Source organism: Podarcis raffonei, chromosome 4, assembly GCF_027172205.1.
Source record: "Podarcis raffonei isolate rPodRaf1 chromosome 4, rPodRaf1.pri, whole genome shotgun sequence".
Classification (NCBI taxonomy): Eukaryota; Metazoa; Chordata; class Lepidosauria; order Squamata; family Lacertidae; genus Podarcis; species Podarcis raffonei.
In genome coordinates this window covers 78,055,962-78,069,685 of record NC_070605.1, presented here as the reverse complement: position 1 = coordinate 78,069,685, position 13,724 = coordinate 78,055,962, and the positions used below count along the sequence as shown (strand labels likewise).

Sequence of the window (13,724 nt, the reverse complement as noted above, 5' to 3'; positions counted from 1 at the left end):
AAAGCGAATCAATTAGAGAAACTTCATACTGCATATTCACACATAGGAGAATAAAACATCCGGATTTCAGAGCACGGTCTATAATACCAATTAAAAAGCAATTGGTAGACTTCTGCAGAGTTATATATCAATTTACTGGAGTCCCCCCGCCTCTCCCCAAGACACACAGTTGTAATTTATAGCTTAACTTTTTATTTCTAAAAAATAAAACCACCAGGAAAGCACTACTCTGCGCAAAAAAAATCTCGTGAACGCAATGACAACCCCGTTAACATATTTCTCTGTATGACTTGTTTCAAAACACACACATCCAAAATGCCAGTAAGAAAAAGAACCCTAGGATGTCTACTTTGGAAATGTACGACACACACTGATTAACAGTAGACGACAGGAGATGCATAAGTACTCATCAGAAGGAATTATTACCATTCCAAGTGTAAAGCCTGATAATTCTGCTGCCAGTGCTAAGCGGCTTTTATATTTTTATAACAGAAATTTAATTATGCATAGCAGACACTGTTATGCAGCCTAAGTATTTACAACACCTGATGTTATTTGAACAAGCATTACAAGTACTATGCTTTGCTAAGTAAAATGTTGTTCTTTGTTGTCTTCTCTTTTTTAAAAAAAGATAACGTGTTGAACTGGTCTTATACTTGACATCTGCAAGAAGGAGAAAATGAGATTTTTCAGGATATACCTCATTTTTCTCGAGGAAAAGTTTTCTTGAGGAGGTAGTTTGCAATAAAATAGACTTGGGCCTAACTCCTAATTCACAAAGTTGTATTTAAAACCTCTTGTGTTTCTTGGCCACAAGGTTGGGGTTTGGTACAGGATCTTAAGATTACGTCATATTAGGGCTCAATATAGTTTCAGGTGACTCCCCCCCCTCAAAGCATCTAATATTATTGGAAGGAACTGCTGGGGAAGAACTGGCATGTGTGAGTTTAAGAGTCTATCTAACTAGACTGTTTGAAGGCAAGCTGTGTTTTAAAACACAAGGCGCTAGTAAATACATATAAAAGCAGCAGTGTGGCGGGGAGATCATTTTTTGCAGAGAAAAGAGAAAAGAGTTCCACTTCCTGGCTGCTGTGGCACATGCTACCTAGGATCAGAGAGAAAAGCGCCCCGGTATGTGTTTTGAACCAGCGGCATTGTTAGGAGTAGTACAGTAGTCTTGAGTCCCAGATTTTTTGGCACTGGGCTTACAGAATCACCCACCATTTTAAACTGACCAGAGCCAAATCTGTGCCATGAGCTTGTGCCCCAATCTTAACCATCTCCCTTCAATCTCAGGGGAGGTCAAAAAGCATTGAATTGGTTTGTTAGCCTTAACGAAGTTAATAAACATGAGGAAATGCAAGTAATTCAAGCTTAAAGAACTGACTTGCTTATCATAAGGTTTTTAATGCTGACACAGACTCTCTAGTGTGTGCCTTTACATCAAAGCTGCTCAGAGATCAATGCAACTCCATATAAACATGGCTTCATGCTGAGGCATGCAATGTGGAGGTCAAAACTTGAACCAGTCTAATAAATAAATTTGTACTGGGGGGTGGCATATTATAAATCTCTCCCTTTGTCCCAGTAGCAGAAGAGCTTTTGGCTGTACACTGTAGAACCAACCAGCAAGGTGCATGTGTCATTCTGGAAAGAATCAGGAAAAAGGATAGGACCAAGAGGGAAGATAAGACTATTTTAAAAAACTGAAACAACAAGGAGAATTAAAATTGCATTCCTAGATCAGAATAGTTGTGCAATATTTTATTTTCAACCATGGCCACCTACACAGCCTGCTTTTCAACATTTGTAGGTAAGTTAATGTGTTTCCATCTTGCTCATCGCAGCACCCAGTATTCAGAGACAATCTGCTTCTTTATGTGGAAGTTACATTAAACTGCAGTGGCTCACAACTACTGACATTTTGTGCCATACCATCAAAAAATAACACAGGGTAGAATGTGGTGGGGTGGGAGAGATTAGATTGGAGGGAAGAAGGAAATATTAGTTCCAATGATTTTTTTTATTTTATTTGATCAGCAAAGCACCTAACACAGGGGCAACCAGAAAGAATTAAAGCTCAATGTCAAATAAGTACTTGAAGTCACAAATCAAAAGCGGAACAGGCATGTTTACTCTGAATAACCTCCTGTAGGTCTTGCTCCAAAATAAGCATGCAGAGTTGCAACCCAAGTGTTGGCCCTAAGTGTTGAAAAAGGTCACTTGCCAATGCTAGCTGTTATAGTATCATACATGAAACCCCAGCATAAGTCTACCCAGCAGGTCAAATTACGGGTAAATGCTTCCAAATGCTATATAAACCTTGATAGTGGTTCTTACGACCTCAGATCAAGGGGATTATCCATTAGTAGTTTTAAAAAGAACCTGCTGTGCTTTAGCAAGGTATAGTATAGAGTTCTGCAGTGTGATGTCTGACCTCGCACAGTAGTAGGGGTAGAATCTCTATTCAGAGCCACAGTTGCAATGTTTTCTATGTATAGTAGCATTCGCTTGTACGCTGACAGTTCGATTAAAATTCACGGAGAGCTGAGGGGCTCATGCTGAAGCAAAGAGCTTTCAATTCTGAAACCCTGCAGTAAATTACTTCTCCAACTGAGCAACCATACTTACATCAATATCCTCTTGGGTAAAAGTTTCTGGATCTTCTCCCATCATGTTGGCTAAATGTCTCTTTCCTATGTTGAAATCTTCAGTCTGTTTTTTGATAAAAGCTTCTGTGTACTTTTCAGGTCCTGAAGCGGCAACATTTTTCCTCTGCACTGTTGTGGTAGTGCAGATCAGTCTTAATGTCTAGGGAAGGGAAACACAGATCACAAACCTCAAAATAAAAAGGACAGCATGGATCAAGGCATAGAATCCGGCAACTGTGCTGAAGCTAAGACAGTCTGGACTCCTCAGTGCCTGGTAGAGACACTACCAGGGAACTCTTTTTATGCTGCCTTTATTTCACTGACAGAAGATAGATAGGCAGGATATAACTGTAGAAAAACACATATACAGATGTGAGCTCACTTGAATTCTTGGATAAATTATACTGTCCCAAATGCATAACCCATCTCACAGGGCTATTGCTGTGGAGCTAAAATGCATCTTAAACTCCAATACATTTTAAAATTTAATACATGTTAACATAAGACAATCCACTTAATTTTCCAGTTAAATACTACTGGAACACTTCCAGGGATCTGGAGCTTGTGATTTATATGAACTGAGTGAAATTTCATTGTTCCTTTCAAACATAAAGCTCTAAAGTAGTGGTAGGAAACTTGTGATCCTCCAGATGTTGGATTCCAATTCCCACCAGGATCAGCCAGCAGGAGAGATGATGGGACTTATAGCCCAGTAGCATCTGAAGGGGCCACATCCCTATTCTAGAAGAAGAAGAAAAGCCCTATTCTAGAAAAGAAGTGATGTGGCAAGATTAATTATTGCTCTGTAAATATCTGGCACCTGCCCTGTAAATAAATTCTCATTAGGGGCTATTGTTTTCCGAGAAACTTGGTTTTCTGAGACAGATGTCACAATGAAGCAAGTAATCATTTGTTTTTCAAAATGCCTGCCTTTAAACATACAAGACGTATTTTATTTACATATCCCCAACTAATATAACTAATAATCAGGTAACGTGTTCTTATGATATTTCTGGCAAGAACACAGATAAGGAAAGTGGAAGATAGGTCTAGGTCACTTATGGTAAGTGTTGGCAAAGAAAACAGGGGTGGGATGGGAAGAAGGAAGCTGAAAAGGAGCTGTAAAGAGAGTCCACTCCTCTAGAATTCTATGTGCCTAAACCTTCAGTAAAACAGGTTACTTAGTTTTCAATATTTTCATGCACCTGATTTTTCAGAAGTGAATGAAACTCAGGACATTCAAGAGGCCAAATTTCACACACTCAAATCCAATCTGGCTCACATCCTCTTTCATGTGTTAGCTAACAGATGTAAAAAAAATAATGATAGAAATATATATTTTTTGAGTGCACTGAGAATATATTAAGGCTGCATTTCATAAGCACATTTACTTGGAATAAGTCTCACTGAACTCAGTGTAACTAATTTACAAGAATACAGTCTTAGTACCATATACTGTATTGAATGCATGCGTGCAAACACTTATTTTTAAAGAAATTCTACACTGTTCTTGGTAAATGTTGACCAATTCTTAAAACTTCAGATTATGAGGACTCAAAGCTTTTTAGCATATTTGCCTACCATATTGACTAAGACAGCCCATTTTAAAAGCCTGGCTGACAGTTTTGGCTGAGCAATTTACTTCCTCCCTCTTAAAACCCTAGTGCGATTGCCATCAATGCCTACTAGCGAATACAATTTCTGCTCAAAACAATGGTCCAAAAGACAGTTATCTTCTGGCTTTTATGGAATCCTGTAAGATATGGCTAGACAGATTTGTTTTTCTTTTACCAAGATAATCAGTGGGTAAGACAACTGTAATTTCAATCAAGCACTCTGCCAAAGGAACAGAAGAATCACTGGCAAAGCAGTAATGGCTCAAGCTTGGCAAAGAGCCATCCTTATGCACTACTTTATTTGTCCTGTGTTCATATTAACAAAGCTTCTCAGCAGTCTAATTATTCCATAAACAGATTACTGGAGTTGTCTCCCTGGAAAGAAACAAGAAAAAGAAATGGGAGGGTGGAAAAGAAGTTGGAAGGTGAAATCTTGTAGATCTACTCAACAGTTTTGCTAGAGAGCAATTTAAGGAGTTGGCCATCTAGTGGTCAAATCTTTTAGGCTACAATGTGACACATATTCTTACTTCAGTTTGAGTTCTGTGCCTTGCGTGTCTAGCTATACAGATCTACCCAAAAGAAAGTCCCAAGGATTTCAAAAGAGAGCCTATTCCCAACAAGTCACAAGCTAAAGTTTCTGGCAAAGAAAGAGATGCCTTTTTTTGCTGTCCAATATCTGAAGTGCTGAATTCAGATATGAAATATTTTCCATAGCCTTTCATAGAATCATAAAATTTTAAGAGTTGGGAGTGACCCTAAGGATCATCTAGTCCAATGCCCCACAATGCAGGAATATGCAGCTGTCCCATACGGGCACTGAACCTGCAACCTTGGTGTTATCAGCAACACGCTCTAACCAACTGAACTATCCAGGCCTTTCAACAGCAACAAACGAAGGTCTCATGCCAAAAGAAATAAAGGGTCCTTCCTATAATTCCTTTTATTACCCCTTACCAATAGCACTCTGTCATAAAAAGCAAGCCCCAGTTATAGAACCAATGGCATCATGTCCTGATGCAACACAAGGGCATTTCTTTGGTGATATCCCAACCATCTTTTATGTAGTTAAATATGAGCTTTCAAGGCCTGAAAACCACTGCAGAAACAAGGACAATGATGAGTCCTAGGGAGGCAGAGAGCTCAGTGGCTCTTCCAACTTTCCAGGAATAGAAAATGGTACTGGGAAAAGTGATTTCTTAGCTTTTCTCTTTTAACCTGGATAGTATTTTTCATCCATGACAGATAAATACATTAGCCTGCCCAGCTACTGTTAAGTATTGTCACGTGCTCCCTAGTTCCAAGATATGAGGTGTTCAAGAGGCAGAACACCAGGGATTTGGATGAGAAGGGCACTGGAGGTTTATGGTGTATTTGTAATATTTGCATTACTTAGAAATATATAAGCAGAGCATTAGCAGGATGATCAATCTGCCTTCAGAAGGCAGATTTTGCATAAACTGTGGCTCCCCCCTACAGGCTTCACCAGCTAGACTGAAACTGTTAGAAGCTGGTGAATAGGCAAGAGAGAGTGCTCTCTCTGTCTCTGTCACACACACACATGCTTTTAGACCCGACCCCTGTAGGTGAATTGTCCACACAGGGAACCACCTACACACATTATTTTTTAGGCAGCTAGACTGGTGACTGGGAGTGGCCGCCGAGACCATATAACACCGGCCTTGAAAGACCTACATTGGCTCCCAGTACGTTTCTGAGCACAATTCAAAGTGTTGGTGCTGACCTTTAAAGCCCTAAACGGCCTCGGTCCAGTATATCTGAAGGAGCGTCTCCTCCCCCATCGTTCTGCCCGGACACTGAGGTCCAGCTCCGAGGGCCTTCTGGCGGTTCCTTCACTGCGAGAGGCCAAGTTACAGGGAACCAGGCAGAGGGCCTTCTCGGTAGTGGTGCCCGCCCTGTGGAACGCCCTCCCATCAGATGTCAAAGCGATAAACATCTACCTGACATTCAGAAGACATCTGAAGGCAGCCCTGTTCAGGGAAGTTTTTAATATGTGACATTTTAGTGTATCTTTCATCTTTGTTGGAAGCCGCTCAGAGTGGCTGGGGAAACCCAGCCAGATGGGCGGGGTACAAATAATAAATTATTATTATTATTATAGTCAAACAGAAGCAAACTCAAAGAGGCTTATTTCTGAGTAGACAAGCATAGGATTTTACAGTAAGAGATGTTTACTTAATTATTTGCAGGTAATTCTGTATTAAAGCTGCAAGACACTGCTAGCATTATTTTGATCCCTAATTTATTACAATTATGTTGAAAATCAGCAGCATAGCTGCACTTTTTTTAGACAAACCCCTACGCTGTTGAGTTTTTTGAGCCAAAAAACATGATTTTTAAATTGACTCCTAAGATCCAGGACAAAGCGCTACATTTCAGAAATCCTCCCCCCCCCCGACTTTGAAATCCCAGTAATGTCCAGGAAAATCGGACGTATGGTAATCCTAGAATATGGCTATATTGGTATTGGTAGTACTACTGGGTTACAACCTACTTTAGGGCAAGTCGCAACCCAGTAGTAAGTCCTAGTCCACCAACTGAAGACCAGTGTCCCGTCTGTTCATCCTGGTAGTACAGTTTTGTATATTGCATTGTCCTGAACAATTATGTTATTATGGCCCCTAGATTTGTAAGCACCCATTCATTAATGTTAGGCATAAGTTGTATTAATCAAAATCTAAGTGGGGGAAGAGTCAGAGCTGAGTGGGAGAGCATCTGCTTTGCATGCATCAGTCCCTGGCATCTCCAGGTAAGGCTGGTGAAGACACCTGGAGACCCACTGCTAGAAAGCGCAGACAAGCATCTTTCCGCAGGGCCTGCAAGACAGAGCTGTTCCACCAGGCCTTTGGCCAAGGCACAGTCTGACCCCCTCCTTCGGTAAACCTCACAGAACTCTAGCCCAATGGTTGCCATTAATTTGATTTTGAACTGATTTTAAAATGAATTGATTTTAGAATGCTGTGTTACTTTTATTGTTGTTAGCCGCTCTGAGCCCGGCTTTGGCTGGGAGGGTGGGATATAAATAAAATTTTATAATTTCTATTTTTATTAAATACTGAGTTAGATGGACCAATGGACTGATTCAATATAAGACAGATCCTACCAATATAAGCCTATACATATTACAAAAAAAAACAACCAAAAAAACAAGTGGGGGCCTTTCTGTGGTGGCACTTGAGTTTTGGAATTCCCTCTCACCCACCTTAAATGTGACAGACACCAATTTTATGTGGTTTTAGCTACCAGTTAAAAGCTCATTTCTTTGTTGATTAGGGAGTTTTAGCTACCAGTTAAAAGCTCATTTCTTTTGGTAGGGAGGGCTTGTGAGTTAGGTACTACAATGCTGAGAATTTTAGTGTTGGTCACGTGATACGATAGCAGCATGCAACAAGTTTCTATTTCATTAGATGACCCTGCTCTGGGACAGAAATTAATTAAATAAAGCAAGCAAGGGGGAAATACGTACTGAGTTACATTCCATTTGCCAGCTTAAGGAGTTCTTAAATGTTTAAATTCAAACCAGAACACGGCTGCAACATTTCATGTAGCAAATTGGGAGAGCCCATCCTTGCAAACTGTTACATTTCATCAATTATACACATATTGCCCATGGCTGCTCTCCACTAGCACCTCAGCACCCACTTGAAAGGGTGGGGGAATTTGCTGTGCAATGGCTGAACAGTAACATTTCATTTTTGTGCCAAAGAACGCAACAAGAAAAGTATACTGATAACAATAATGCTATTAATAATATTATCAGTCCTTCTGAACATGCATTTCAAATAATACAGCTTCTTAAATCATTTTTAAGCAGAACAATTACATTAGCATTAATACGTAACTTAAAACATATAAAACTATACTGAAATGTTGGGGGACAATAATTTCTTTGACAATACAGAAAGAATGGGGACCAAACTTAAAGAAAATTATTTTGTCCATATCCTGTTTATTTCAATATTAAGTAATATTTTAATTTTGACATCACAGCCAATTTCCAAAGCTTATTTATCTTGTCACTAATTTGAAGAGGCAATACCTGAGTTTTCAGTTTCTGGGAAAACAACATCCTTGCTGCAATGATCATCTCTAGATTAGTTGTAGTCTAAATATTCTCTTCGGATTAAAGTGTAATTTAGTAACAATAGTAGAAGAACTCACAACACAGAAATTTACAAAATTAACATCTAACTGTTATTGTTATTGTAAGTAACTTCCTTATCCTTATTCATCACACTTAGTACAACTGAAGTTAAATACCACCTTGACATTACTTTGAAGCAGTTTTCTCTTATAGTTTGATTTAACAAAAAGAATGAGCTCTAGCAATTTCCTGATTTCCATGGGGATCATATTTCCAGTATCCCGCACCCATTTAATCATGTAATCCTTAACCTGTTCTCATTCACAATCATACCTCTGTTCGACAAAATAAATTCAAAACAGTCAATTTTTATCTTTTTTAGGACAGTCTCCTCAAACTGTTAAATCTCTTAAGAACCTATTAAATATAAAATTCTTTTAAATTTCTTAAGAATCTCTTAAACATCATGTAACAACACAGTGTATATGAAGTATTTAAACCATAATAAATTCTCAGGATGCAAATAGTTTCTAATTGTTGAGTAATTGATCATATTTCTGGTTTTTATTAATCTTTCTATCTAATTAGGTTGTTTTTCCAGCATCAAATGTCAAAGTCTGATTTAAAATCAGGTGAAATAGTGTGCTTCATTACATTCCCATTCTTTAACACAGTAGATACAGTTTTTGACGGCTGTTGTTCTACGAGTTCTATCTCCCTACTGTATTTTGTGCAATGTGATTTTAGTAAATAATGATACATGTTGTTCAATTGTGTCCTATACAAGTACAGGCCCTCCTGGCTCACACCTTGGATTATCCCAAGTCCTTTTTGCATAATGATAACCAGGTTTCTTCTGTGCTGTATAGATGCCATATATTGCAGCAAAGGAAAGTTGGCTTCTAAACTTGGTCTTGGTACTTTGCGGTATGATTCTGGCTTGTCCTCTGCCTAGTGGAGCAGGTGTGCAGGTGAGCAATGGCATGACCTCCACTTGCACCTTCTGCAACCTGAAAAGCCCCCCCCCTCGATTTTTCAGTTACAAGAGACAGAAGCCTGTGTTTAGGATAGCCCCAACCAAAGAAAAAGATGCCCCAATAGCTCCAATTAAATGCTTCCTCTGTTGCAATGAAGTATTCTGGCAGGCTTGAGAGCTTGGCCTTAGGAGCTGCCAGTCAAGAAGGAAGCTCCCTCTACAACAGAGACTGGAAGCAGGAGGATCTCTCAACTGCAGTTAGCTTGTTTTGGAAATTGGCAAGGCTAGGTGGTGGAGGTGGCTTTCAAAGGATATTGAAAGCAGATCCAGCACAAGCCCTATTATACTGGAATGGCAGCACTCAGTCTTTTTTCAAGAGACCACTCTTGGTTATACTTTCTATCCTTACCTTTACCCTTTGCGTATAACTACTGGAAACCCATTTGGTTGTTTAGTTACAGCTCTTGTGTGAACCTTATTGGGGATTCCTCTCCTACAACTCTTCCCTACTTTCTTCTCAAATCAGCTTGTTGATTTAAGGATCCTATGCCCTTTTAAAATGTGGGGGTTGGGGAGGGAGGGGTTATTGCATTGTTGTTGTTTCTATTTTGATTATGTATTTGGTGGTTTTATACGGTGGTACCTCGGGTTAAGTACTTAATTCGTTCCGGAGGTCCGTACTTAACCTGAAACTGTTCTTAACCTGAAGCACCACTTTAGCTAATGGGGCCTCCTGCTGCTGCCACGCCGCTGGGGCATGATTTCTGTTCTCATCCTGAAGCAAAGTTCTTAACCTGAAGCACTATTTCTGGGTTAGAGGAGTCTGTAAACTGAAGCGTATGTAACCCGAGGTACCACTGTATTTTGATTTTATTCTGTGAACCACCCTGAGACCTGTGGGTAGAGAGTGGTACAATTCATTAATTAGTTAAGTTTTTTTGAGATCTAGGGGGCTCCTGACCCTGCCAGGGAATGGTGTGGTGGCAGTTGAACTATGCAAAACTGAAACTGGCTGATGGGACAGCCCAGCTGAGAATTTATCTGTAGTTGGAAGCAAAGTATACTCAAACAGTTGAGACATATTCACAAGTAGAACCACCACATTTATTATTCATTATGATTCATGATGGTTTCCCCTCATTCTTCTCCCAGTTAAATCAGGGCTAAACATGCACACACTTTTGCCCTTATACAAACATTTGGTTTGCAGATTAGGACAGTGACCTAGTGAGCTCATCACTAGGCAAGGATTTGAACCAGGGTCTCTCTGGTCAGAATCCAACACCCTACCCATTATACCACACTGACGCTCCTGATTTAGGACTGAGAATAGTTTTCCTGAATCCAAGTGTCGTTGGATTATTATTATTTATTAAATACATCGTCAAAAAGAGAACGAACTTCACCCGTCTCATTTCTGCCTGTGACCCTCTGGGTAGTGTTGGGCTCCTCTCATTAGCGTGAGCCTTTATGGTTTAATTGCATTTCATTATTTTACATTGTTGCAATGCACAATTACAGGAATGACTTGCGATAATCCTTATTGTAATAACCTGCAGCTACATAAGAGTATATATTTAAAGAAGGTGAATAAATAAGTTAATTTGGATATGCGTAAGATATTAAAAATAAATTTAAGGAACCGCAGAAAGATGGGGGAAGGAAATCAAGTTTTAAAATGTCAAAATGATTGTCAAATCAGTGTAATGTATACATCTGAAAAGTATAAATAAAATAAAATAAAATAAAGAAGTTGCTCCACAGCACAAAAAATAATAATACAGGGATCCCTTATTTACACAACATTTGCAAATAAAAATATGATGGGCGTGGGAGGCGTGTGGTCTTCCAGATGTGACTTCAGGCCCAACTCCTATCCTAACAGCACAGAAGCCATGTGTGTGTTTGTGTGTGTAAATTTGTGTGTGTGTGAAGAATAATTTATTTGTACCCTGTCCATCTGACTGGGTGTACCTCTAGTTGCAGACACGATCCATTCCAGGGTGCCGTTTGCACCCCAAAATATCCGCAACTAGAGCGGCGCTTCTGCACAAGCGTGGAGCATGATAGAGTGCTTCTGTGCATGTGCAAAGTACGCAGAATGCTTCTGCGCATGCGGCGCAACCCAGAAATATACACTTGCCGCGTTCGCAAGCTGAAAAGACCCAACGTGAACCTAATGAAACACGAGGTATGACGGTATATATGTGTATGTACACATACACAATGTGTGTGTGTATATTATACACACACACACACATAGTGTGTGTGTAGACATATATATATATATATATATATATATATTATACACACACACATATAGTGTGCATATCTATATGTGTGTCTGTGTAGAGAGAGCTGTGACTTTAATGCCAAAGTACGACCGCAGGCATTTCACAGCCACGCCACATAAACCTATTGAAAGGCATGCGAGGTGGGAAGGCAGAGAAGCGATTTGACTCGAGTCAACTTCGGGCTACGGAGCAACGTTTTCTGAACACTGAGGAAGGAAAGATTTCGGGGACTGAAGTTACCTCACATGGGACTTGGGGGGGAGGTGGGATGGGAGAGAAAACACAGCGCATGCGCCGCCGAGCGCTCAGAAACCGGCAGCTCCTTACGTGAGCGGCTACTCCCCTCCCCCCCCCCCGCGCGCTATCTCTTCCTCCCTCCCTTCTCTCTTACCTTCGGCCCCGCCAACCGCTTCCCCGTCCTCACCGCCCCGCTCCACGCACGGCTCCCGAGCAGCACGCGACCAACCGCCGCCACTACCATATTTGCTAAGGGAGAGGAGGGCGGGGCAGACAGAGAGAGACCCCTCCCCTATCTGCCGTATTCCGTTCAGCGGCCCTCCAACTGTCGCACACGCAGCAGCACGACGGCCGAGACGTCGAGCCTGATTGGCCGCAAAACGCGGCGAGCGGGCGGGGGGGAGCGTTGGAGGAAAGGAGAGAGGACGCTCCGCCCCCAGGAGGAGTCATGTGATTCTCGAGCTGTGAAGCGGCAAAGCCGTTCGTAGTTCTGTAGGATATTCATCATTATTAAGTGGATAACCGACTGGATGTTCTGTGGATAACCGACTGGATTTTCAGTAGTTCTGCAATAAAAAAAAGTAGATAGGGTTGCAGGTGGCTGGTGTGTCTACCTACACGCTGTGTCTTTAAAACGCATTCAAAGCACATTTTCTGCCCCCCCTTCTCAAAGATTTCTAGGTACAGTAGTTTGTTAAGTGGTGCTGGGAATTTAATTATGTGCAGGTTGAACTTCAGCTCCCAGAATTCTTTGAGGGGGTGGGGAACGTGCTTCCAATTGTTACGGCTAAAATCTGGGTGCGGGGCTACTCTGCCACCCAGCTCATCGGACTAAGTCCGTGGGTCCCTGCGGAAGAAAATGAGCTCAGCCGGAGACAGGAGGAGGAGGGGGGGATATGCAGAGCTGGAGATATGCGCAGATATGCGCAGATAAGCTGAGTGCCGGTGATGGGAAGACAATGGTCCATGTATGCATAGTCTGCCACCTGGCATTGCCCGGAGGAAAGGCTTGGCAGAGCACCTTACTTGAGGGATTATGGAGGACAGGGGAGGTGTCATAGAGTCCTAGAGAAATTGAGCAAATTGGCACGTTGATTTTCTATGGATTTTATAGATTTTAGTCCCTTTTGACATTGACAATTGGGAATAAATGGATATATTGTAGCGAAGAAGAAGGTGAAGAAGACATGCCCCCCCTTCCGTAACACAATGCTTCTTTGTGTCTTGTTATTGTTCATTTTATTAGGATACACACTCTAGCTTCAAGGCTGGGAAAAGGTAAATTAAGGCTGCCCTCTTATTCACACTTGCCTAGGAGTATAGGACTGAGTTAAACCTGGAAATGTGCAAGAAGGAATGCAAATTTGCGTGAACCATAAAATTTGTGCTTCTTGGGGGCAGTTGGCATTCTGGGAAAATGCCCAAATGTAATGAAGTCAGCATCTTTTCCCACTTAGTTGAAATTCTTTTCTTTTTTCTTTTTTTGCGTGATGCAACATTGAAAAGGAAAAACAGCCACTAATAGTCACTCAACATTAATTACCAACACTGTTTCCTAACAGTCAATCTTTCGGCCCAGGGAACTCTGGGAATTGGGGCTCTGTGAAGCGACGAGGGAGACCATAGCAACTTTCTGCACTCTTAAAAAACTACAGGATTTGGGGGGACGGATGGACCCATGACTGTATAAAGTGGCATAATACTGTTTGTATAGTACTGCTTGTATAGTGTGTATAGTATAGTGTATAGTGTGTAAATGTATAGTGCAGATGATGTCTATACTGTATTAAAATTCTAAAAAACAAAATCTTCAAACAATTTACCACTGATGGTATGCTAAGCAGA

General features: G+C 40.9%; 1 protein-coding gene across 2 annotated transcripts in view; it reads right to left on the bottom strand.

Annotated features, from left to right (window-relative positions):
• Positions 1–12,198, bottom strand: part of MRPS9 (mitochondrial ribosomal protein S9) — a 37,995-nt gene extending 25,797 nt beyond the window's left edge. The window contains exons 1-2 of one of the 2 annotated variants that reach the window (XM_053384242.1): positions 12,034–12,198; positions 2,632–2,811 (exon numbers count right to left, since the gene is read on the bottom strand). In XM_053384242.1, coding sequence (XP_053240217.1) covers positions 2,632–2,811; positions 12,034–12,123 — 270 coding nt within the window. In that variant the 5' untranslated portion in view covers positions 12,124–12,198. Of the gene's footprint in view, positions 1–2,631; positions 2,812–11,882; positions 11,962–12,033 lie in introns of those variants that run through there. The other variant, XM_053384243.1, reaches the window with a different exon arrangement.
• Between the last annotated feature and the right edge of the window lie 1,526 nt (positions 12,199–13,724).